The 24,023-nt window shown below is 40.9% G+C and overlaps 3 protein-coding genes across 9 annotated transcripts in view; all 3 read right to left on the reverse strand.

The window, feature by feature from the left end:
* The window catches only part of PPP1R36 (protein phosphatase 1 regulatory subunit 36), a 32,683-nt gene extending 30,398 nt beyond the window's left edge, over nt 1-2,285 (reverse strand). For 2 of the 6 annotated variants that reach the window (XM_082737716.1, XM_082737713.1), the window contains exons 1-2: nt 1,548-1,820; nt 1,051-1,115 (exon numbers count right to left, since the gene is read on the reverse strand). In XM_082737716.1, the coding sequence (XP_082593842.1) occupies nt 1,051-1,115; nt 1,548-1,688 (206 nt within the window). In that variant the 5' untranslated portion in view covers nt 1,689-1,820. Of the gene's footprint in view, nt 1-1,050; nt 1,116-1,547 lie in introns of all 6 variants that reach the window. The other 4 variants (XM_082737719.1, XM_082737714.1, XM_082737712.1 and 1 more) reach the window with 4 other exon arrangements.
* Nucleotides 2,286-7,969: 5,684 nt separating this feature from the next.
* On the reverse strand, nt 7,970-11,863 carry HSPA2 (heat shock protein family A (Hsp70) member 2). Its single transcript, XM_082734158.1, has one exon. It carries the CDS (start codon nt 10,362-10,364, stop codon nt 8,457-8,459), a length of 1,908 nt encoding a protein of 635 aa, XP_082590284.1. The 5' UTR covers nt 10,365-11,863; the 3' UTR covers nt 7,970-8,456.
* Nucleotides 11,864-16,549: 4,686 nt separating this feature from the next.
* The window catches only part of ZBTB1 (zinc finger and BTB domain containing 1), a 30,897-nt gene continuing 23,423 nt past the window's right edge, over nt 16,550-24,023 (reverse strand). For both annotated transcript variants that reach the window (XM_082734156.1, XM_082734157.1), the window contains exon 3: nt 16,550-18,546. In XM_082734156.1, the coding sequence (XP_082590282.1) occupies nt 18,510-18,546 (37 nt within the window). In that variant the 3' untranslated portion in view covers nt 16,550-18,509. The remainder of the gene's footprint in view (nt 18,547-24,023) is intronic.

Below are 24,023 nucleotides of genomic sequence, written 5' to 3' on the forward strand. Positions count from 1 at the left end.
GACTCTCATAACCAGACTCTCAACCGACTAAGCCACCCACACATCCCAAGTTACTCACTTTTTCATAGAGTCAGTATTTTCTCAATGGAGATTAAAATCAGTTTTTTCTAATTTAATAATTTTCCCTTGGAGAATTGACTGTCTATTGCACAGCAAGTATAGTAAAGTCTCATTAATGTAAAACTGTATTTCTGTAACTCCAAGAGGCAATTTTATAAAGTAGTTAAGAATGTGGGCTCTTGGGACACCTGGATGGCTCAGCCCATTAAGCATTTGCCTTCAGCTATGGTGGTAATTGCAGGGTACTGGGATGGAGCCCGTTGGGCTCCCTGCTCTGCACAGTGTCTACTTCTCTCTCTCCCTCTGCCCCTCCCCACTGCTCGTGCTCTGTCTCAAATATCTAAAGCCTATAAAAAAAAATATATATATATATATATACATATATACACATATATATGGACTCTGAGTTAAACAGACCTAGATTTTAATCATCTTAGTCACCTGTGAGCTGTGTGATTTGGCCAAGTCACTTAGTTTTCTTTAAATTGTTTAACCCTGGGCGCCTGGGTGGCTCAGTGGGTTAAGCCTCTGCCTTCGGCTCAGATCATGATCCCGGGGTCCTGGGATCAAGTCCTGCATCGGGCTCTCTGCTCAGCAGGGAGCCTGCTTCCCTCTCTCTCTGCCTGCCTCTCTGCCTACTTGTGATCTCTGTCTGTCAAATAAATACATAAAATCTTTAAAAAAAAAAAAAATAAATTGTTTAACCCTTTGAGTTCAGTTTCTTCATCTGTAAAAGTGGATGAACACACAGCTTTTTCAAAGGGTAGGCAAACTGCTTAGCACAGTGTGGGTACATAGGAAGCAGTTGATATATGTTATCAGAAAGTGGTACCTGGAAGGCTGCTCCCCAAAATGGTTTTCTTTAGATGGTGGGATTTCAGCAGATTTTTATTTTGCTCATTATACTCCTGTGTATTGCTTGATGTTCTTTTTTACCCCAAGCACATGTAATTTTTATAAAAGCTATAATAAAGTTTTAATAAAATTTACCTTCTGAATTCAAGAGTTCTGGTTTCATCTTTCCAGTACCACATCCCCAGTCGCAATCCCAACTGCTATAAAATGAAATGTTGCAGCAAATATTAAAAATTCAGTTTACAGTACATACACGTCACAATGAACGTTTAACAATTCCCACTTGTTACACTTTATTCAGTAAGGATGTAGAGTCCTCAAGTGTCGTAATGCGGGGTTTTTTTTGTTTGTTTGTTTAACTGAAGCCAGGATTTTATCCTTTTTTGTGTTCAGGTGTAGTTTCAGTAGAAAAATGGAAGAGAAGGAGGAAGAGAAGGAAGGACATTTCAATTAGGCCGCACTAGTAGCCCAAGGCTCATCAGAGCGATTTTCTGATGAACTGGGTCTCAGCCCGCAATAAACCGACACCCAGGGAGCCTCGGCCGGGAAGAGGAGATACAACTTGCCCGCAGAGGAGCGCGCTCTAACACCAAGCCCGCCCTCCAGGGGATGTAGGCTAAGGACAAGCTTACCTTTTCCGCAGTGGGAGCTACCAAGCCGCCAGCCTCTGCAGGCCGGGGATCCACCCGGGGCGGGCCGGCTTTCCGCGCGGGAGGGCTATGGACTTTACAGCCAACCAATTCGAGGTGCTGAGGCGGAACTTTTATAAACATCCAAATACCTCGGTAGGGAGCCAGAACTCAGTCTGACCTTTGGCTGATTACACCTCTCTACGTCTCGGTTTTGTAGGCAAATTAGGCCACGTCCATCGGAGTGCCGCTCGCCTCGGGGGCTGAGGGCAGGGCGGCGGCCAAAAGCGCCGCCGCGGGAGCCAGGGGCCGGGGACCGGACGGCGGGGCAGGCGTGCCCCGGCCTCGGGGGTGGGAGCGACCAAGGCCGTACTCACCTCCGGCAGGGAAGCGGTCGGCGGGTCCCACCGCCTTCTCCGGGAGTAAAACTCCGGCACCGGATGCCTGTCCGCTCCCAGCCCCGCAAACATGGTCTCCCAGGGAACCGGCCAGCGCCGGCAACCGCGGCCCCAGGGCTGCCGCAGGGGGGCCGGGGGGGGGCCCCTGCTTCCGCCCGCGGACTGCACTGGCTGGCGGGTGGGCGCGCTGGCGAACGGCTGGGCTGCGCACCCCGCAGCGGCAGACGGCTCCTCCCCGCTCCCAGGCCCTCCGGGTTCCGTCCCCCTGGACAACCTCGGGGGCCTGTAGGCGTCTGCAGAGTGAAGCTGCCCGGGGGTTATTTCTGTAGAAGTCGGTTTTTCATGGCCTTCCCACCGTGAAGTAAACCACTTAATTGGTTTTTGTTCTAAATTGTAAAAACAAGTTTCAGTTCCATAGGGAAGATCCCTTTGTCCCAAAATATAATAGCGCTAAATTAATTTCAAATCCTGGTTGGGATTAGGTAGGTGGTGGGGAGGGGTCGGGTCGGTGGAGGTTTAGGGGAGGATGCGTGGGGAAAAAATGTTTTCGTAACTTGGTTCTGCTGCATAACTTAGATGTGTTACCCAGGGCAAGACTACTTTGATCTCATGAAGATACCTAAATCAGGAGTTACGAGGTTTTTAAAGGAGTAATGTGTGTAAAGCACCACCCTAAAGTACTCAAAATTAGTGTTGCTTAAAGCAAAGAAACTTGCTTTGTGTCAATGAGTATTCCATTATATTTTTACATTTATGCTTTTCACTTTTCAAATCCTTTGAATTTCTTCCAACTGACTTTGTCTTTTTCCAACACTGATGTCAGCAATGCTAGATAACCCTGCATGATTGAGAATGCCTGATATATTTTGCCTTTGTTATCCCCACAGCTTAGTTAAGAGATGCTCAGTAAATATTAACTATATTCCCATCAATTTTAAAAAGACGGCAATGGCCATCTGACTGCTTCCCCTCTCGGCAGCCCCCCTCCACTACCTAGTAACAAACAATCACTGGTTACAGTAGTATAAAACATCCGCTGGATTCATGTTCCACTCAGCGGACTGCTGTTCAGATGTATGGAAGCCCACCTATATACACTGGCAGTGGGACTTTGAACCTGTGGCCTCAGGACTGACTTATTACATGAGATGACTCACTTGAAATAGGAGTTAAAAACATTTCAGTCACCAAGAGTTTTTCACCTCACAATGTATGTAACTTGGGGTGAGGAGGACAGGGGAAATTATAAGCTAATGCTCTATAAAGACCTGAGAAACACCAAGGACTTCAGAACGAATCCATTCACCTCACCACCAATGTCCGGAAGACCACACTTCGGTCAACTTCTTCAGTTTATCCCAGTGAGTGAAGAAATGCTAATAGAAAACCAAAGATCTTTTCTACTTCACCATTGTTGTCTAATGTACAAAACTAAGAAAGTAAGAGATGAGAATTGAAAACAGTAATCTACATAAAAGTTACAGGACAAGTTATTCTACCTGTGCTAGAGGGACATATTTATAGGAAAACTTTGGTAGCTCTCAAGGGGCCATCTTATACTATTGTTACCAGACCCTAACAAAAAAGGGAATAAAAAAGTTTTATTGGCTCTAAGTCATTATTTATTTAAAAAGTGACCTATTCATTTCTTGAGATTTTTTTACCAGTTAGTTTAGATGACATCAGAATCTCATCATCTAAAATGGAAATATAATTTTCCCTTTAAGAAAACAATTCATGGGGGTGCCTGGGTGGCTCAGTGGGTTAAGCCGCTGCCTTCAGCTCAGGTCATGATCTCAGGGTCCTGGGATCGAGTCCCGAATCGGGCTCTCTGCTCAGCAGGGAGCCTGCTTCCCTCTCTCTCTGCCTGCCTCTCCATCTACTTGTGATTTCTCTCTGTCAAATAAATAAATAAAATCTTTAAAAAAAAAAAGAAAGAAAACAATTCATGGGACGCCTGGGTGGCTCAGTTGGTTGGACGACTGCCTTCGGCTCAGGTCATGATCCGGGAGTCCCAAATGTCCCAGGATCGAGTCCCGCATCGGGCTCCCAGCTCAATGGGGAGTCTGCTTCTCTCTCTGACCTTCTCCTCGCTCATGTTCTCTCTCACTGTCTCCCTCTCAAATAAATTAAAAAAAAAAAAAGTTAAAAAAAAAAGAAAGAAAACAATTCATGATGTTGTAAAGTAGGGATAAAGGTACTGTCTAAATATTTAATTTCAAGTGTCCTGTAAGTTTTTTGTTTTTTTGGTTTTTTTTTTTGCCCAAGAGAAACTTCTCAAGGTCATATAACTAAGAGCATGTAACATAAAACTAAGTTGCTGGTCTCAGATTTTAGGCCCAAGACATTAACTGAATATAATGTATGTTTATACTATGAAAACAGACTTTCAAAGTATTATAATTCTACCTTTAAAAAATAACATATTGGGGCGCCTGGGTGGCTCAGTGGGTTAAAGCCTCTGCCTTCGGCTCAGGTCATGATCCCAGGGTCCTGGGATCAAGCCCCGCATCGGGCTCTCTGCTCAGCAGGGAGCCTGCTTCCTCCTCTCTCTCGGCCTGCCTTTCTGCCTACTTGTGATCTCTGTCTGTCAAATAAATAAATAAAATCTTAAAAAAAATAAAATAACATATTAAGAAAATGGCAATGTCAGTATTTGAATTATCAACTCCTTTTATCTAATCTCCACCTAATCATACTGAAAGAGGAAAGAGCCCAAGACTTCTTGGTTTGTTCTTTTTTTTTTTTTTTCTTAAAATTTATTTATTTGACAGACGGAGATCACAAGTAGGCAGAGAGGCAGGCAGAGAGGAGGAAGCAGACTCCCTGGGGCTCCATCCCAGGACCCTGGGATCATGACCTGAGTTGAAGGCAGAGGCTTCAACTCACTGAGCCACTCAGGCGCCCCTGATTTGTTTGTTCTAGAGGAAGGACATTTCAACACTATCACCCTATTAAATTTCAGCACTGCATATACCCTAAAGTATTCCAATGGCTATGTCTAAAGATCCATAATTTTTAAGGAATGTATAATTTTTCTGTATCTAATTGCAGTGGTTAAGGATAATCCTTCAAAACTCATTCCTATTTAGACATTATACAGAAGCAATTGAATATGCCTGTTGTTCCTTAACCGAAACATATATATTGCCTTAGCAACTGACTTGTGATATATGGATTTGCGATTCTTTAAAACTTCAATTCCAGTGTTCAAAAGCAAAGGGAACATGCCTCACAGCACAACTTTTATAAACTACATTCAATTCACGGGTAAAGAAATTCTCATTAAGTCTCCTTGACATGTTGTGCAGGTGATACATTAAGTATCCAATTATTCATGCTAAATTTAAAGATGTGAACAGCATTAATATCTCCTCATGGACAAATGTTAATGAATTACCACTATATACATCAAACTAATACCGTCAAAAATTTAGAGTAAGCTTGTTTTAAAACTTCATGCTTCTCAAATACTATGAACAACCTGTTAGGTCTTATTTTGGCAGATGTTTGGATTTATTGCCTTAAAACAGAGACAACTATATTAGACATTTAGGTAAAATTTAAGTGCCCATTCTGAAAAATGTTCTTTTCTAATCCCTTAGCATTCTGTATGTATTGGGTTAGCTTTAGTCCAGACCACTAGGCCCTAGTATAACATTACTTTCAAGTTCAAGTGATGTTAATTATTCCTTAAGTGGTAATTTAGCCTCATCCTAGTTTCAATTACTTTTTCCATTGTCATTTGACTACGTCTGATCTAACATCTGTAAAGGAGTTCCCAGGAGTTATCCGATTACCAGTTTCAACTGACCCCTGGAAACACTGAATGGCTACTTTGGTGGCTTTATCTTCACAAAATTCAGATCTAAATTTGAGAAGACAAAATTAAATTAAAAACACTCAAGAAGGCCAGGAGTTTTACAAATTAGTTTTTAGAATAACAGAAAATGAAGTATCTACATAAATTGATATTCCTGTTATAGCAAGTTACCAGAGGCCAGGCCATAGGATAGTCAAAGAAACTACCAGTGGTCATTTTTCTGAGTTTAGAAACTAATCTCTTCTGAACAAAGGTCTAAAATGAATCATACTAATACCAAATTGCACCTGCAGAAAGATTCCATTACATTTTGAAGTTAGAGCAAGAAATAAACACTTTCAACAAATAAAGGACTAATAAAAGGTTACTAGAATGAGCATTGTCTTGGTAAAAATTCATGTTAGGTGCGCCTGGGTGGCTCAGTGGGTTAAGCCTCCGCCTTCAGCTCAGATCATGATCCCAGGGTTCTGGGATCGAGTCTTGCATTGGGCTCTCTGCTCAGCAGGGAGCCTGCTTCCTCCTCTTTCTCTGCCTGCCTCTCTGCCTACTTGTGATCTCTGTCAAATAAATAAATAAAATGTTAAAAAAAAAAAAATCATCACTCTAAAGCCAGTATTCATTGGATTCTACTAATACTAAGGTAGTTTGTCAAGTATTTATGTGACATTAATTTATGGTAATTAAACAACCTTAATGATTCCTTGCTGGAAACTTTCTACCAAAGTGGCACTAGCACCAAAAAAATGGAGTTACCATTAGCTTTTCAGAGTGTAAAGAGCAATTACCTTAAAATTTTAAGTTTTGGAACAATTCAAAATTGTCTTTTTATCTCACTCCCACCTACCCAAATGACTCTGCTTAAAAAATAAAATACTTATGTATATAAGAGTCAGCTCTTGTGTGAGAGGGTCATTATACAGCTCAGTATTTTTAGGCTAATTTGTTCTCTAGTTTTTATATCATTTCAAAAATTAATGTCTGCATGATACAGAAAGGGCCACTACTAAAAACACAGCATCTATAATGCACTGTTAGCTTATGAACAACATGAAGCACCTACATTGAATAGAGGTATCAAAATGTCCATATGTGGTGAAAACATTAGGCTAACATGCATTTTCCAATTAGCTTTACTGAATTTCTCCCAAGTTCCCCTTAAATAAATCAGATCAAAGTAGAAATGACATTCCACTAAGAAATACAAATAGGAACCCCCTTCTCCTAAGGATGTACATTTTAAAGCTTAAGCCCAGGACGCTCAACCCAAAAGTTTCCAGTATTCTTATCTTTAATAATTTCAAATCAGATACACAGAAAAATGGACAAGTTGTATATTACAAAATATTGGACTATCTTGCAGTTTTGTCTTTTAGAAAAGAGTATCTGGGGCACCTGGATGGCACAGTTGGTTAAGTGGCTGACTCCCGGTTTCAGCTCCTGTCTGGTCTCAGAGTGATGAGACTGAATCCCACATCCCACATAGGGCTCTGTACTCAGCAGACTTCTTGGGGTTTGTCTCGCTCTTCCCATTTGCCCCTCCTCCCCCCCAAATAAATGTATCTTTAAAACAAATATTTTAAAAATAAAAAGAAAAAAAATCTATTCTAGTGATTTAAGGCAAGTATTGCAAAAGCATTGTGATTCTCAAATCAAAAAAAAAAAAAAAATCATTATCTCCCTTTATCCCCAAGTAATTGTAACTGTTGAAAACCTATCCTTATGGAATTTGGATAAGCTCAGAAGTTAAGCTGTTTCACTAGAGAATTAAAGTTTTTGGACTCTTAATATAAAGTGACTTTAAAGTTTGCCCTGCTGGCTCTTGTCGCAAGCACTGGCATGCCACAAAAAGCAATTTGTTTCATACTGCGTCAGGCTATTTATTATCAGAGGACAACTCCCGCCCCAGCCTTTGTTTAGAAAAAGAATCATTTCATACTTAACCCCAGAATACGGCTTGTATTTTGCTGGAATATTCAGGTGGATTTTCACTTGGAACACTTAAACCAAGGCTTAGGAGTCTGGTTTCTTTATTAAAAGGAGGAGGAAAGTTTACCCAGGTCTTCTCCTTTTTAAAAGCTGTTGGCAATTCAAAGCAGGAAATCTCATCTGAGAATTAGACAAGACTGAGTTAGATACATTTCCTCTCATACTAATAACATGGGTAAAACTGTGAGAAAGGAAAATTGAAAACTCCAAGACTGTGATTTTGAGATCAATTTCAGCTTTACTTTAACTCTGTATTTATGCATTTGTTTGCAAAAAAAAAAAAAAAAAGCCTGTCCTTAACATAACTGCAATGTTCATTTTAGTCTTAAAGTAGTACATAAAAATAAACAATTCAAGCTTCTATATATTTTATTGTTACCAAGCTTCCGCAGAACTTATGTGCAAACTTCAGGTTTCCCAGCTCAAACAAATCTCCATGCACAAACTAAGCTACTCAAAAATGCTCAAGTCAGCAAACACCCAAAACGCATTAAAGAGAAACCTCAAATAGTGGTTTTAAAAATCAAACTTCAGAACTAACCTTTTATAATTAAACTAAGTTGTTGCATCCTTCCTTTCCCATGCATACACCGAGTGAAAAGACTTCCAACAGATCTCATACTTGGCACAAAGGCATTTCAAAGAAACACAAACAAAAGAGAAAGAGAGAAAGGAAAAGAGGTTTACGCTGACTCGAGTGCAAGCTTAGTCCACTTCCTCGATGGTCGGTCCCCCGGAGGCTCCAGAACCGCCGCCGCCAGGGCCACCTTGGTAAAGTTTGCTGATGATGGGGTTGCACACTCTTTCAAGCTCTTTCTGCTTGTGTTCATACTCATCTTTCTCTGCCATCTGGTTTCGGTCGAGCCAGTTGATCACCTCCTGACACTTGTCGAGGATCTTGTTTTTGTCCTGCTCGCTAATCTTGCCCCTCAGTTTCTCGTCTTCCACCGTCTGCTTGATGTTGTAGGTATAGGACTCCACCGCGTTTTTGGCAGCGACCCGGTCGCGATTGGCCTCATCTTCCGACTTGTACCGCTCTGCCTCCTGGACCATCCGGTCAATGTCGTCCTTGCTCAGACGACCCTTGTCGTTGGTAATGGTGATTTTGTTTTCTTTACCGGTGCTCTTGTCGGCAGCGGTGACGTTAAGGATGCCATTGGCGTCTATATCGAAGGTGACCTCGATCTGAGGGACCCCGCGGGGCGCCGGGGGAATCCCGGTCAGGTCGAACTTGCCCAGCAGGTTATTGTCCTTGGTCATGGCCCGTTCGCCCTCATACACCTGCACCAGCACGCTGCTCTGGTTGTCCGAGTAGGTGGTGAAGGTCTGCGTCTGCTTGGTAGGGATCGTGGTGTTTCTCTTGATGAGTGGGGTCATGACGCCGCCAGCCGTCTCAATGCCCAGCGACAACGGGGTCACGTCGAGCAGCAGCAGGTCCTGCACGTTCTCTGACTTGTCTCCGATGAGGATGGCCGCCTGCACCGCAGCTCCGTAGGCCACCGCCTCGTCGGGGTTGATGCTCTTGTTCAGCTCCTTGCCGTTGAAGAAATCCTGCAACAGCTTCTGGATCTTCGGGATTCGGGTGGAGCCGCCCACCAGCACGATCTCCTGGATCTGGCCCTTGTCCAGCTTGGCGTCACGCAGCGCCTTCTCCACGGGCTCCAGGGTTCCGCGAAACAGGTCAGCGTTCAGCTCCTCGAAGCGGGCGCGGGTGATGGACGTGTAGAAATCCACGCCCTCGTATAGCGAGTCGATCTCGATGCTCGCCTGCGTAGACGAGCTCAAGGTGCGCTTGGCTCGCTCGCAGGCGGTGCGCAGTCGGCGCACTGCGCGCTTGTTGGGCCCAATGTCCTTCTTGTGCTTGCGCTTGAACTCCTCCGCCAGGTGGCTCACCATGCGGTTGTCGAAATCCTCGCCGCCCAGGTGGGTGTCGCCGGCCGTGGACTTCACCTCGAAAATGCCGTCCTCGATGGTCAGGATGGACACGTCGAAGGTGCCGCCGCCCAGGTCAAAGATGAGCACGTTCTTCTCGCCGCCGGCGCAGCCCTTCTTGTCCAGGCCGTAGGCAATGGCCGCCGCGGTGGGCTCGTTGATGATGCGCAGCACGTTGAGGCCCGTGATGGTGCCCGCGTCCTTGGTGGCCTGGCGCTGCGAGTCATTGAAATAGGCCGGGACCGTGATGACCGCGCTCTGCACCTTGCCGCCCAGGTAGGCTTCGGCGATCTCCTTCATCTTAGTGAGGACCATGGAGGAGATCTCCTCTGGGAAGAAGGTCTTGATCTCTCCCTTGTATTCCACCTGCACCTTGGGCTTCCCTCCCTCGCTCACCACCCGGAACGGCCAGTGTTTCATGTCTGACTGCACCGTGGCGTCCTCGAACTTCCGTCCGATCAGCCTCTTGGCGTCGAAGATGGTGTTGGTGGGGTTCATGGCCACCTGGTTCTTGGCGGCGTCGCCGATGAGGCGCTCGGTGTCGGTGAAGGCCACGTAGCTGGGGGTGGTGCGGTTGCCCTGGTCGTTGGCGATGATCTCCACCTTGCCATGTTGGAAGACCCCCACGCACGAGTAGGTGGTGCCCAGGTCGATGCCGATAGCCGGGCCGCGGGCAGACATCCTGACTGAAAGATAGGCAGGCGACGTTAGGCGAAAGCACCTAGGACCGAAAATCTGCGGCGTCAACTAACGGTCGCCTCGCACCAGACACCGCGAGCGCCAACACTATCTCCCGCTCCCCTCGCTGGGCTCCCCGCTCTTATAGCCGCCTCTCTGCCGCCTTCTGGAAACTCCCGGAGCCAATCCGCTCCCAGGACAGCCCGCCACAGGCTTGCCTGGGTCGGAGTGACCCGCCCGTAGCCCAACAGATTTCTAGTTGGGTGAGGGGCGGGACCCCGGCTCGTGCTCAGAGGCGACGGGCGGCCGTTATGCAAATGAGGGTCCCTTCAATTCTCCCCGGCAGCCTCTGACCACCCAGCCTCGCGCTCCGCCTGCAGCTAAGGGGCGTTAGGCTCGCGCCCCTCCGCCAGGTGTAAGCGCTCTAGCTCGATCTTTGCCTTTCCTAAGGCGGGATTCGTCAATGTCCGCTGGATTGGCAGAGTAGGCAACCAATGAGCAGCGCGGATTCCCAAGCGGGTGGGGAAGGAAGAGTTGGGGCGTGGTACAGGGAGGAGACGCGGAAGGGGAGCTCAGAAAGGGGAATCACCTGAGCGGTTCGCTCAGTTCCTAAGGCCTTAAGTACAGTTCAAAGCCGAGTGTCCCAACTAACCTAGCACGTAGGGGCGGGGCAGCTCCTTTAGAGTCGGCTGCTCCGAGGAAATAGGGCCAGAGCCAGCTTTTTTCCCTCCGCCCGCACTCTGCCAAGGGAAGGAGCTGGCTGGAGTTGGCTTGGCCTGGGCGTGAGGGCGGCTCCCCCGCAGGCGGGGACAAAAAGAAACGCCTTTGAAGTTCCTGGTCGGCCTCCTGGAATTTTACTTAGCGTGCTTTGCTGCGTCTCTGTGGGTGTGAGCGCCTGATAAAAAACTGCGTGGCGGGCGGGGCCCACAGGAGCCCCGGGGAGCGCCCAGAGAGGCGGGAGGTTTCTCCGCGCCGCGCGGACGGCCTGCAAAAGTGGAGACTGGCAAGCGACTGCGAGTCGTCCTCCCCGGGTTTAAACTTTCTCCACCTCTGTCCATTTTCCCGGCTTGTCCTGCCCCTCTAAGCTTCCTGATTTCGTCTCCCTGTCGTCTCCACTGCTTTCCTTATTTTCCGTTTCAGGTGCTTTATTCGCCGCTTTGAGTTCTTCGCTGGAAAATCTAGAAATTAATCATAAAACGTGCACCGTGGAATATCAGGCTCACGCCCCACACGGTTCTCTCACACGCACTCGTGTTTACTGACCGAGTCCTGTTTTATGACCAAGTTCAACTGGATGGGATTCTGTTAACTATGCTGAACTTGGGTCAAGGACCTCAACCCTATTCTCCCGCATTCTATTACGTTTAGGAAGACCCTGAGAATAGGTCTGGGGGTACCATCTGGCACCAGCTGACAGGGCTCCTGCAGGATGACAACAACGAAATTGTTGTGACAAAAACGGCGATAACGCTTCCCATTATGGGGGGAAAGCTGGGGACATTCACTCAATGAGCTTTAACGGGTACCTATTATGTGAGCGTGAAAAGACAAAACGGTCAGTTTTTACGAGGTTAAGACTCTGGTAAAAAGATATAAAGGGAATTTGAGAGGAGTGCTGTGGGAGCACAAAAGAAAGGGAACATCCAGACTGGGGAGAGCGTGTTGGTGAAGGCTTCCTGGAAACCGGGGCACGCGTGAGCCAGGCGCTGAAGTGTCCAGCGAGGAGGGGAGGAAAGGCATTCTTGCTATGGACTGTAGTTTGAGCAAGGAGAAGAGCAGTGCGTGCTGAGGCAAATACAAGTTCTGTACAGAAGGTTAGTGTCCCTCAAGGAGAAGGACAAACAAAAAATAGTCTCTTCAGGTGGACAGGATACACCTAAGAGCTTTAGGGGTCATGATTTTTTCCTGAGGCTAGGGGAAGGCGGCGGGGCCTCTTTTGAAGAAGGCTAATAACACTGCATGGCCTGTATCAGACTCTGTGTGAGACAGTGCTGGAGAAAAGTGGTTGTCTAAGAAACACACAAAGCTGTGTCCAAGAAGTAATGTTGACAGAATCCTGTAAAATCAATCAATGAATAATTTAAGTTTCTTTTATCTAGTGTATGTCATTTCCAATTTTTAAAAACACATTTGCTATTTATTTGTTAATCCCATTGGCTAAATAGTGTTGGTTTCAACCAGAATTCCCATCTCTTTTTCTGTGAGTGAAGCTGAAGATAGGGCACCTGGGTGGCTCAGTCCTTTAAGAGTCTGACTTCTGGTCAGGTCAAGATCCCAGGGTCCTGGCTCCCTGCTCATCTAGAAACCTGCTTCTCCCTCTCCCTCTCCCTCTCCCTCTAACCCTCCCTGCTACAGGCGCATGGGTGCCTGGGTGGTGGCTTGCTCTCTCTCTCTCAAATAAGATCTTTTTTTTTTAAAGACTATTTTTTTAAAAGGTTTTATTTATTTGACAGAGAGAGGGGAAGAGCACAGAGGGAGCAGTAAAGGGAAAGGGAGGAGCAGGCTCCCTGCTCAGAGCAAGAAGCCCAATGCTGGGGCTCCATTGTAGGAGCCTAGGATCATGACCTAAGCCCAAGGCAGACACAACCATCTGAACCACTCAGGCACCTCAAAAAAAAAAAAAAGACTTAAAAAAAAAAGTTAAAAAAATTTGGATTACGAAAACTTTTAAAGAAAATATTAGGGAAGCAAAGATAAAACCAAAAAGTTCCTATTAAAGTTGTCTTAAATTTTGAGTACAAATCTCTTGATTTTATTCTTGGAAATTTTGCTTTTTATGTAAAAAGGGAAGCGGCATTAGCCCGCTGGAGAGAGCAATATGAATTCTTTGTAGAACTGATGATACAGTGTAATTTAGAGACAGGGTCTCTATCTACAGTTACAACTGTGAAAGCAAACAGTGAGAAACAAACTCATCAGAACTCCTGTATTCAGACAGCCCTCACACACTTCAAGCAAAGCAAGATTCCATAAAAGCAAACATGCTAATTCTTACAAACACTAAAACTACAGCTTCAGAACAGAGAGGTTTGTATAGTAACTGTGTACTAAATGCATAGTTACTAGTAATTACTAGTAAATCGATACTTCATACTTTTTGAAAAAAGTAAATTCTACCCCAAACATGTGGCTTGAACTCAAGACCAGGATCAAGTGTCACATGCACTACCAACTGAACCAGACAGGTGCCCCCATATGTTTTATACTTCATATGGCATCTGAATTTTTCCCAAAAAGACAGTGTTTGCATTTTCATTTTATATGAAATAAACATGTGCAGCCCTAGAACACTACCATATACTGACCATTCTTGGAATTTTTTTTTTTTTTAAAGATTTTATTTATTTATTTGTCAGAGAGAGAGAGAGAGAGCATAGGCAGGCAGAGGCAGGGTGACAAGCAGGCTCCCTGCAGAGCAAGGAGTCAGATGAGGGACTCAGTCCCAGGACACTGGGATCATGACCTGAGCCTAAGACAGCTGCTTAAGTGACTGAGCCACCTAGGAATCCCCATTCTTGGAATTTTTATATTGTTCCTTGTTTATATTAATTTTTTTTTAATTTGTTCTTTCTTTTTGATGACTGTGGCTCATAATTCATTTAAAACACAGCCCATGGGGCGCCTAGGTGGCTCAGTGGGTTAAAGCCTCTGCCTTCAGCTCAGGTCATGATCCCAGGGTCCAGGGATGGAGCCCCACATCAGGCTCTCTGCTCAGCGGGGAGCCTGCTTCCTCCTCTCTCTCTGCCTGCTTCTCTGCCTACTTGTGATCTCTGTCTGTCAAATAAAGAAATAAAATATTATAAAAAATATTTTAAAAAAACCACAGCCCATCAAATATTATCAAATTAGCAAATTTATGATCAAATAATATTCATCAACACCAGCAATGGTGCAGCAAAAGAGGGAAATGCTACTGGTGGGTATAAATTAGTACAGTCTTTCTGAAGGTCAATGTGACAACATTTTTTTCTTTACCTTCAATATGATCATACCATTCGTTTAGCATTAATCTTTGTGGGATTTATCCTAAGGAAATAATAGAACATATGGGTATATTATTTATAATAACAACAATAACAAAAGGGAAATGGCTTAAATATCTGGCAATAAGACAATGATTACGTAAAGCATAATACATTCCTATGATGAATTATTATGTGGCCATAACATTGTGTATAAGAACTTTTAATGACATAGGAAACATTCCTGGTATAATTAAGTGGGAAAATAAGATATAAGACTTTTGTATCGTATTTTATTTCATTTTATTTTTTCATATTTTATATGTAGGACAATCTTTCATATATTAAGAGTGGATCCAAAACCTGGATTAAAATTTATTATCTCTAGATGGTAGGATTATCAGTATTTTTTCTAAATTTTCTTGTACTTTTACAATGATTTTTTTTTTAAGATTTTATTTATTTATTTGACAGAGAGAGATCACAAGCAGGCAGAGAGGCAGGCAGAGAGAGAGGAGGAAGCAGGCTCCCTGCTGAGCAGAGAGCCCGATGAGGGGCTCCATCCCAGGACCCTGAGATCATGACCTGAGCAGAAGGCAGCGCTTTAACCCACTGAGCCACCCAGGTGCCCCTACAATGATTTTTAAAGGTTGACTATTAACATACCATTGAAACAAAGTTTGCTAATCTACTATTTATATAGAAATTACTACTGACTTTCAACAAAGAAAATCTCTTTGGCAGATTATAAATAGTAGGGTGTTTCAAAATACTTTTAAAAATCCAAAGACTGAAGTCCACACAGTCTGGAAGAAAAAAGAGCTTTAACATATGTCAAACCCTCTAATTAATCCCCAGTACCTAGAAAAGTATGTGGAACATAGCTCAGTGTTTATTAAAAGTGGCCTAAGGCACATAATTTAACCAAAAAACTGGAAATAATAGTTTCATTTTTTTCCTGTATAAGGGGAAAATTCTCTGCCTACCTCTTATATTTCTGTATTAAATAATACTTGAGACCAAAAATTAAAACAAACTCAAATCTGAAAATACTTGTACTAGAGATACAAAATGAGTAAAATTAGGTCTAAAACTTCATACCTGGGTAATCAGGCCTACCGTAAGGAGACTAAGAATGAATTTTTCCAGAATTACCACAGAAAAAAATGTATGGATTTTCTGGAATTCTCTCAATTCCTACTCCAACACAACTTTTACAAAGGTTGTGGATTAAAAACACAACAACAAAGGGTTGTGGATTGTTTTGAGGAAGCAGTGTTGGCCTGCGGAGAAGTTAAGTGGCAGCTGTAATTTGAGGACCTATGAGCAAATTGGAGTTGAAGATCTCTATAAATACTGCCAACTTCTATTCTTTAGATGTACCCTGTTACGAAATATTTCTCCAGTCACCTGTCACTATAGGAAAAATTTCACCACTGTTTCTTTTAAGTCTTGAAAAACTCAAGTCTTTAAAGAAACTGTAGACACACAGTGGCCTGCAGGAGGACACTTCCTGGTATGGAAGGCTAAGACCGGAACCTAGAAGAGAGGCTTTTCCAGAAGCAAATTTGTGAAAATAACACTAATTGTGCCTACTTCAGTTTTGCACAGCATCAACTTCGAGGATAGTCTTGTGGACTAGTCCAACCCAGTATTGTTGTAATTGTTAATATTTACTGAATTCTATGCAATTATCTCAATCATCTTTGGGAACTGGACTGAAATGAAGAGAATACTCTTTGCTGATCACTTTGGAGGGGGGCAACTTACTAAACTCTTAACCTGAAAATAAACAAAATTAATTGTATTGAGAAGGAAGTTATTTCTCTGAATAAGTTGTTATTTTGAAAAATAAACCCTCTGAAAGAAATGAATACTATGTCAGTGGATTTTTAAAATAAATATATCTTTTTATATTGTGAGGAAACCTAATTAATTGTTGTCATCTGTGTTTGTCATGAGATAGTACTTTTCTAATCATTCTATACAGAAGAAACCAGGATTTGGTAATGGGAATTTTAGTTAATTTGTTTTGTGCACTTAAAACAATTATTTTCTTATTTTTAAGTAGGCTCCATTCCGTAGTATGGAGCCCAACATGGGGCTTGAACTCAAAACCCTGAGATCAAAACCCAAGCTGAAATCAAGAGTGGAACACTTAACTAACTGAACCATCTAGGTACCCCTGTTTTGTGTACTTCTTAAGTTGCTCAGGAACACCAAAAATCGCTGTATCAGATACTTTATTATTTTTGTATCAGAGAATGGAAAGAGTTGATAATAACTTTTCACACAATTTTGTAAAAGAGCCAGGTTGAAAAAAATACAGTATAAATAAAAGTAATATACAGACAGTTTAACTTCTGAACATAGAGGAGGAAATTTTATTAGGTAAAAGCAATGGATTGAAAAAATGTTAACAGAAATTTCCCATGTAACTCAGTAACTCCGTTTTATACTGATATACAGAAAATAATCACATTATAGAATGCATTTATATCACTTATAATTATTGTAATTCTTTACATTTGTAGTTTAGTGTAGTCACAATTCAAGTCATGTTCCTTTTCTGAATCTGCTTCTACCAGTCAGTCAAAAATTATTAGTTGAATCTCAACTTATATTGATCTGGCACCTTTAATTATCAGTAATCTTTAATCTTATCTGCTTCCTACTTTTTAAAAGTCTGCAGTTTTATATGGTTCCCAGAGATTAGCGATAGTTTTTAATTTTGTTTTTGTTTTTTAGAATGTAACACTTTTCTAAACTTATTTCTCTTGAAGCAGTTGAATTCATATGAATTTCAAGTTTTTAGTGGATTTCTCTGCTCCCTTCAGGCCCCTATACCCACTAATCACATTCTAACTAACTTTATCTAATTTTTTGCTAGTCTAATTAGTAGAATGAATATTCAAGTTATCATCCCACTTTATACCTAGAGATTTTAAACGACTTTACTTCTGCATATACTATTATGTATACTGTTAGATTTGTGTAACTCTTTAAAACATTTGAAGAAACAAGCATAAAAATAAAATAAGCATTTCTGAAAATATATACCATGATATTATATAAGAAACAAAATAATAATAATAATGAATTGGATAGACAGTTAACCAGAAGTAAAACTATAAGTGTTTTCACAATAAGGAAATAATACGACTAAGACTCATAAGGTTCGAGCATATACATATAAAAAAATATTTGAAGCCAGGTTAAAATCTCATCAAACATTTCATTTCTAGTGGAAGTTTTTTTAAAACATAGCAATTATTCTTTCACTCAATACTTAGTTGAAATTTATCTTGAAATTTGAAAGCTGAGAAATAATGGTATTATACATTAATACCAAGAATATATATTTAACAGAAACTCATTCTACATTATTAGATTATATTGCTAAATTCAGAGGAAAATAATGTGTCTTAAGATACATTCTTTTGGTTGTTCGTGTTTTATGAAAAATCTACCACTATTGAAGTAATAACCATTTCTGTTTTTCTTTCAGCTTAACAGGCTTAAAAGGGAACTTCGTTAATCTTAATAATTGTTTGTGACTGGTATATACAGTGAAAAAGAGGAAAGGCAAATGTTACATTAGAGTGAGCAATAACTAGATTATCTTTCCTTGTTAAAATATTGGTCTCACTTTTTTTCCTCTGTACCCACATCTTTTTATTTATACTCTAAACTACAGATTTTGGGGTATAATTTTTTTAACTGTCTAACTATATTTCATAATATATAAACTGTGATTCAAATTATTTTGTTAGGATTATATGTGTTTACACAGATATGTTATTATCTCTTTATAATATATTTATAGTAGCCTAGCAAACCCTTTGATTTCAGAAGGGACCATGGAAGATAATTAGCATATAAATTTTCATTTTAGTGTAGCTTTAACCATTGATGTCATATGAATATTCTAGTTACTTTTCTTTTGGCAGATTTTCCACAAATACTAGGAGAGTCACCATGAATCAATTTTGTCACAGCAAAGTGATTCCAAAGTGATCTTTACTGAGTTTTCTTGGATCCTTGAAACTGGAACTTTTGGGATTGATGAGGTTTGTCAGGAAGACAGAAAAGATGGTGTCACTTCAGATCTGATATTCCTGGGTCTGGACTTAAAGATTATCTGTTGAAGATTGATTCTTCCCCATGTCCTCTCCAAATTCAGATCTCACTTCTCCAGAGGTTTAGAAGGCCCTATTTCACCACTGCCACACAGAAAAAGACAAAACTCAAGAAAAATAGTATTACAAGTTGACTGCTCTACAAGATACAACATAATTCTTAGGTCAGAATTCAATGCTTTTGGCACCAGGCCAGCACGACATCACTACAACAAAGAATGGGAATAAAAGCACAGTTCTTAAGTTTATTTACTTTCTTCCTTAATGTAACTCATTGTACCTTTCAAATATAAGGTGTTCTTATTACTAATATAACTCTTCACCTTTAGGGGCATTTTCTTTTTTCTTGCATGAGTCAAGCTAGAATGGGTAGGACACATGCCACATGAAAAGACAGGAGGCCAGCCAGGTAGAGGACAGTAGGGAGGAAGGAAGCAATTAAGAGTCTTCCCTCAAATCAAATAATTTTACAATGTACTTTTTTTTTTTTCAAAGTTTATCTATTTAAATTATCTCTACGTCCAAGGTAGGGCTCGAACCCATGAGCCTGAGATCAAACACCATATGCTCTACCAACTGAATCAGCCAGGTGCCCCACAATGTACTTCAACTTGTTAATGGAAAACCTCTGGTTGAAAGATCCAAAAAATTTAAAATTTCATGTTCTTTGTACTGAGTGCCTTCACCCATTAAGCTAACATTGTTTTCTTTAAATAGTAAATGTTGTATACTCTGCAAATGAAAATAAAGTACACATTACACACACACCGAGGAGTTTTCCTTCCAGTTCCTAAGTTCATAACTCTCCTAAACTGCCCATCATTCAGGGTAGAATTTTATTTTTTGCAACAACACTTTACCCTAATTTTTTTTTTTAAAGTGATTGTCTCTTAAAATATTTTGTCCCAGGGGCGCCTGGGTGGCTCAGTGGGTTAAAGCCTCTGCCTTCAGCTCAGGTCATGACCCCGGGGTCCTGGGATTGAGCCCCCACATTGGGCTTTCCTCTCAGCGGGGAGCCTGCTTCCCCCTCTCTCTCTGCCTGCCTCTTGGCCTATTAGTGATCTCTGTCTGTCAAATAAATAAAATCTTAAAAAAATATATTTTGTCCCACATTAGGGAATGCATAAGCATTTGAAAGAAAAGATGATTTTCATAATCTGGACAATTATATTTCTGTCATCTAAAAATGAGCTCTACTGATTGATTAGTATAAGCAATTGGTTTAAGTACAATAAAAACAAAATAATAACTTCTAAAATAATAGGCTGTCTACCTGACTGTATTCCTTTCTCAAATAGTAAGTACAGAGGGTTATGCAAATTTTCTCACATAAAAGTGTTAATATTCCTAATTCTGAAATGAAATGTCTTTTACATATTTGTCATCCCCCTGGCTCTAGAGTTTCCTCTGCCTTCTTATTGAAATGGTGATTAGTATATTGGTACATTCAATTCAAAACCAAGTACTGGATTGCAGTCTTTACACCATCTTTTTTGTCAGCAAATGAGAGAGATAATGAGAAATTATAAAGGCTTCCTGCCCCCTAGTGATCTGTGGTAGATTTTGATAGGAAGGATGAACAATTCTGTCACTACCAAAGGACCTCAATGATTTGGTTCTCCTAAATAAAAGGAGACAAATAGGATTTAAGTTTCTAAATGCTAAACTCAACTAAGCATCTGAATATAAACATGTAAGTGGTATTAAATTCATTCAAAATTAGCATGAGTTCACAAGCTGCTATTGTCATTTAGCTAATATTCATATTTACCAATACTCACAGACACAAAAATCCTTGCATTTTAAATCATTGCACCTTTGCCTTTTGCCAGCAGATAAATTTGTAGGTGGCTAAATTTCATCTGGTTTGAGTAGGAGACTCTACCCATGTTACCAAGTAATATGTCCTTGAGTTTGATAGAAGGCAATGAAAGTGGGCCACCTAAGTGATTATATAGACATCATTTATGGAGTCTTCATTAACTTGCATTTCTCGTTTCACTTAAGAAATAACATTGAGATGGTAGAAAGACGACCATTAAAGTAGTAGATTTTAATATAGCGGTAGTAAAACCTGTTGTATAGATTTTAGAAATCAGGCAATAGAATCATAAAGTTAAAATCAGATTGGGAGGGGGATTGTTTCACTTAAAGCATTAAATGTTCATTTTTTTAAAGTTTGCTGCTAGGTTAGGATGCATAAATGACTGTCATTTCCTAACATCTTTCATTTCTTTTATGAGTAAGACTGTATAAGTTAACACAAAATATTTTTGGTAAATTGAATTATAAATAGCTAGAATAATTAACTTTTGATTTTAGACAAACATACTACTCTATAAAATTTAATCAATCACAATATGGCAATTAGGGATTTTATTTTTTACCCAAGGAAATGAAAATCTTCTTACCCACATCATCTGTTAAGACAAATAAGACAAAAAGAGTAAACTGGTTCTTCTGGGGCTCTGATTTTTTGGGGGGAATATTTTCAAATGATTTGAAGTATTGAATTCATCAGTCTCATAACCAATAAAATGGTTATTGGTTGGAGATTAAAACTTAAAGATCAGGAATAGGGAAAACAGAAGGGAAAAAAGTCACAGAGGTAGAAATAGAGAAGCTGAATTCAAATTAATTTTTAATTGAGCACTTAACAATGGGCCCTCCAAAATGGCTGATAATACCTCTAAAGGTTTAAGTTTAAATAAAGAAAATTAAACCATGTCAATATTATTTCTAAAACATCATTCTAAGTGACCCATTCAAATAGTTTCGTTTCCAGCTAATCTATTTTCACATTATCCAACATGTTTACGAGGTACCCACTACCTTACCAGGCACAGCAGATCACAGATGATGAACATGGAGCACAGAGTTTCATAGGAGCTTGATCACATGTGTTCCTAGGCTGAAAAGGCCTTTCTTTGTACCTCTTGGGAGGTGAGGTATGTGGCTTAGTGATTTAAGCACAGGCACGCATAAATCAAATAGGTTTAGGTTCAAATTCCAGCTCTAGTGTTTAATTTCTGTGTGATCTTAGGAAAAACACTCCAGTCTCTCTGAACCTCAGTGCCCCATCTGGAAAATCAGAGTAATACTTACCTCATACAGCTGTGAGGTTAATTAACTTTGTGTATTGTAAAGCACAATAGTGGAGCCTAAGGAGCACTATGTAAATGGATGCTGGGATTACTCAGTGTGGGCTCTAGTAGGATGGACAGACCATGGGCTTCCAAATCTGGGCAGCAGCGTCAGACTCTTAACACCCATATGAACCCTATGTGATTCAGTTCACTGGCATGCATCCTGTCTCCCCCATTCACTACACCTCACGTATCAAGGAGATGGGGGGCCTTTCCCAAGGAGATGGCCCCACAGAGCTTTTTGGCATCCTGGAATCCTAGGCATTGTTTAGGTTGGGGGCCTGTACAACACTGGCATTTATCACCAAGAAGCACTTGTTACAAAGGAGATGGGGTAAGGAAAGATGAGGAACTGATCAAGTAGACTAATGAAAAAAATTTAACTCATAAAACCCATTAAAAATTAAGAAATACACCACATTTCTTTATTTTCAACAATGTGTATACATACACATTCAGGTTTTTCTTTTGATTGATACTAATTTACCTCTTTGTTAATGATGGCAAAGTTTTGTTTAACTGCTGAACTGGTTCTTTGGGGGTGGGGGAGGATTTTTCAGAGATCTATTAAATATGTGAAGTTCCTTAACTAGGAGTGTAGAGGAACAAGTATTGTTTAACCCCAGGAACAAAGTTGCCAATCACCACCAGTCTCCCTTCCCCCCTTTTTTTAGAATACAGAAGTTGGTGCATCATCTCAAGTATTTAGGCTCATCCTTGCCATGTTCACAGCAATTGTTTTATTAGGCATTTTATAGCTGTAATTTTTTTAACATATATTATTTTAAAGATAATTAGAGATCAAATTGATCTCTAATCTCACCTAGACAATTCTAAATGTTAATTTTTTTATTCAACTTTAAATTTTGTTCACATTTTTGTTCTCAACTACAATACTTAGGTATGATTTTTCACGTCAGTCTCTTCTTCCTTTTAATGGATCCTCTGACTGCCCTAGCAAAGTCTGTCCTTATTTTAATTCCTTTCATTTTATAACTCGTCCCTGGAATACTTATGTACTTTCTTCTAAGTTTTGTCCATATTCAAACTTCATACATTAAACATTAGCTGTGTATCATTTTATGCATGAGAGTCATTTCTCTGAATTATTTTTACTTTAAAAATATGGGAGATTAAGACAAATTTCTGAGTCCTACTCCATTGTCGCCTTGTTGTGCTTTATTAATCTGAGATTTTAGTCCTGTTACTAAAGAATTCTAAACCTCTGAGTTGCACTGTAACTGGTGACAAGCTTGTTAGGCTCTGACTCCCTTTCTCCAGGATTTCTTGGTGAACAACAGGCCCTTTATGCAAGACTCTGTAAGACACAAGATCCCACATCTATCTGTCTAGATTCTCTTTTCATTTTTGGATTTGGAGCCTAATTACATAAATTATAAAAGCAGGAGAAGGCAGCTTCCACAGTTTTGGTTCATTGCCTTCACAGCATGGAAGGCAAGAAGCAAGCGCAAGGAGTTACAGCCCTGTAACCCCAGCAGAGAAAGGAAGTCGGAAGAAACTGGACTGGAGAGAGGTGTCAGCCATTTTTCACTCCCCTTAAGAGGCAGGTGGCCTTTCCTCCTTCAGGAGGAAAATTTGTACAATACACTTACAGAAGCCTGTGCTGCCCTGTGGTTAGTTCCAAAACACCTCACAAGGTGTCCTGTGTAATATGAAACTGGGAGGAGACAACATGGTGAGGTGGGGCTTTGTGAAACCATAAACATCTTAGTTACGTAAAGTTAGATCATGTTCAATGTTTATAATTTGCTTGCTAATTGTTGGTTGTTATCATGTCAAAACATAAATTAACCCCCCCTTTTCCTAATGGAACATATAATCCTTTATACAGGGTGGTAGTATTTGGGAAGAACCCTACTCTTTAACAGGGGAGACCATTGCAATAGATTTTCATGAGGGTTATGTAAAAAAGTGATCCCCCTAAAAATTATGTCTACCTAAGATACTATATAAACAGTTTGGAGATTTGGAGTGAGTCTCTGATAGTCTTTGGGTTTGTTAAAAACTTTTAGCAGGCTCCTATCAGTAGTAATGTATACACCATATTTCATTTAAAGTTGCATTTCAGATTGAATTCCTTGATAAACTACTGTGTCCAAGGGTAAGATGAATCACTTTTCCTGCTTTTTGTGCTATGCGGCTTTAAAAAAAAAATGCCTTACTTCTCATTTAACTTTTAGTGTATTTCCCTCATCTCCATTTCCCATTATTTTGTTCTCATACCACACGTTTCCTATACTGTTCCTGTTCTTACTTAACACCACAGTGTATCCCCACAAATCTCTGAGCTCACACTGTGCTCTATTACTTACTTCCCTTTCGACTAGATCTGTGTTAGTCAATATCTCTCAATTCTCTTGGCAATTTATTCTTTTATGCAAACTATAGAAAAAT

This window comes from Mustela nivalis, assembly GCF_964662115.1.
Source record: "Mustela nivalis genome assembly, chromosome: 6".
NCBI classification, from domain to species: domain Eukaryota; kingdom Metazoa; phylum Chordata; class Mammalia; order Carnivora; family Mustelidae; genus Mustela; species Mustela nivalis.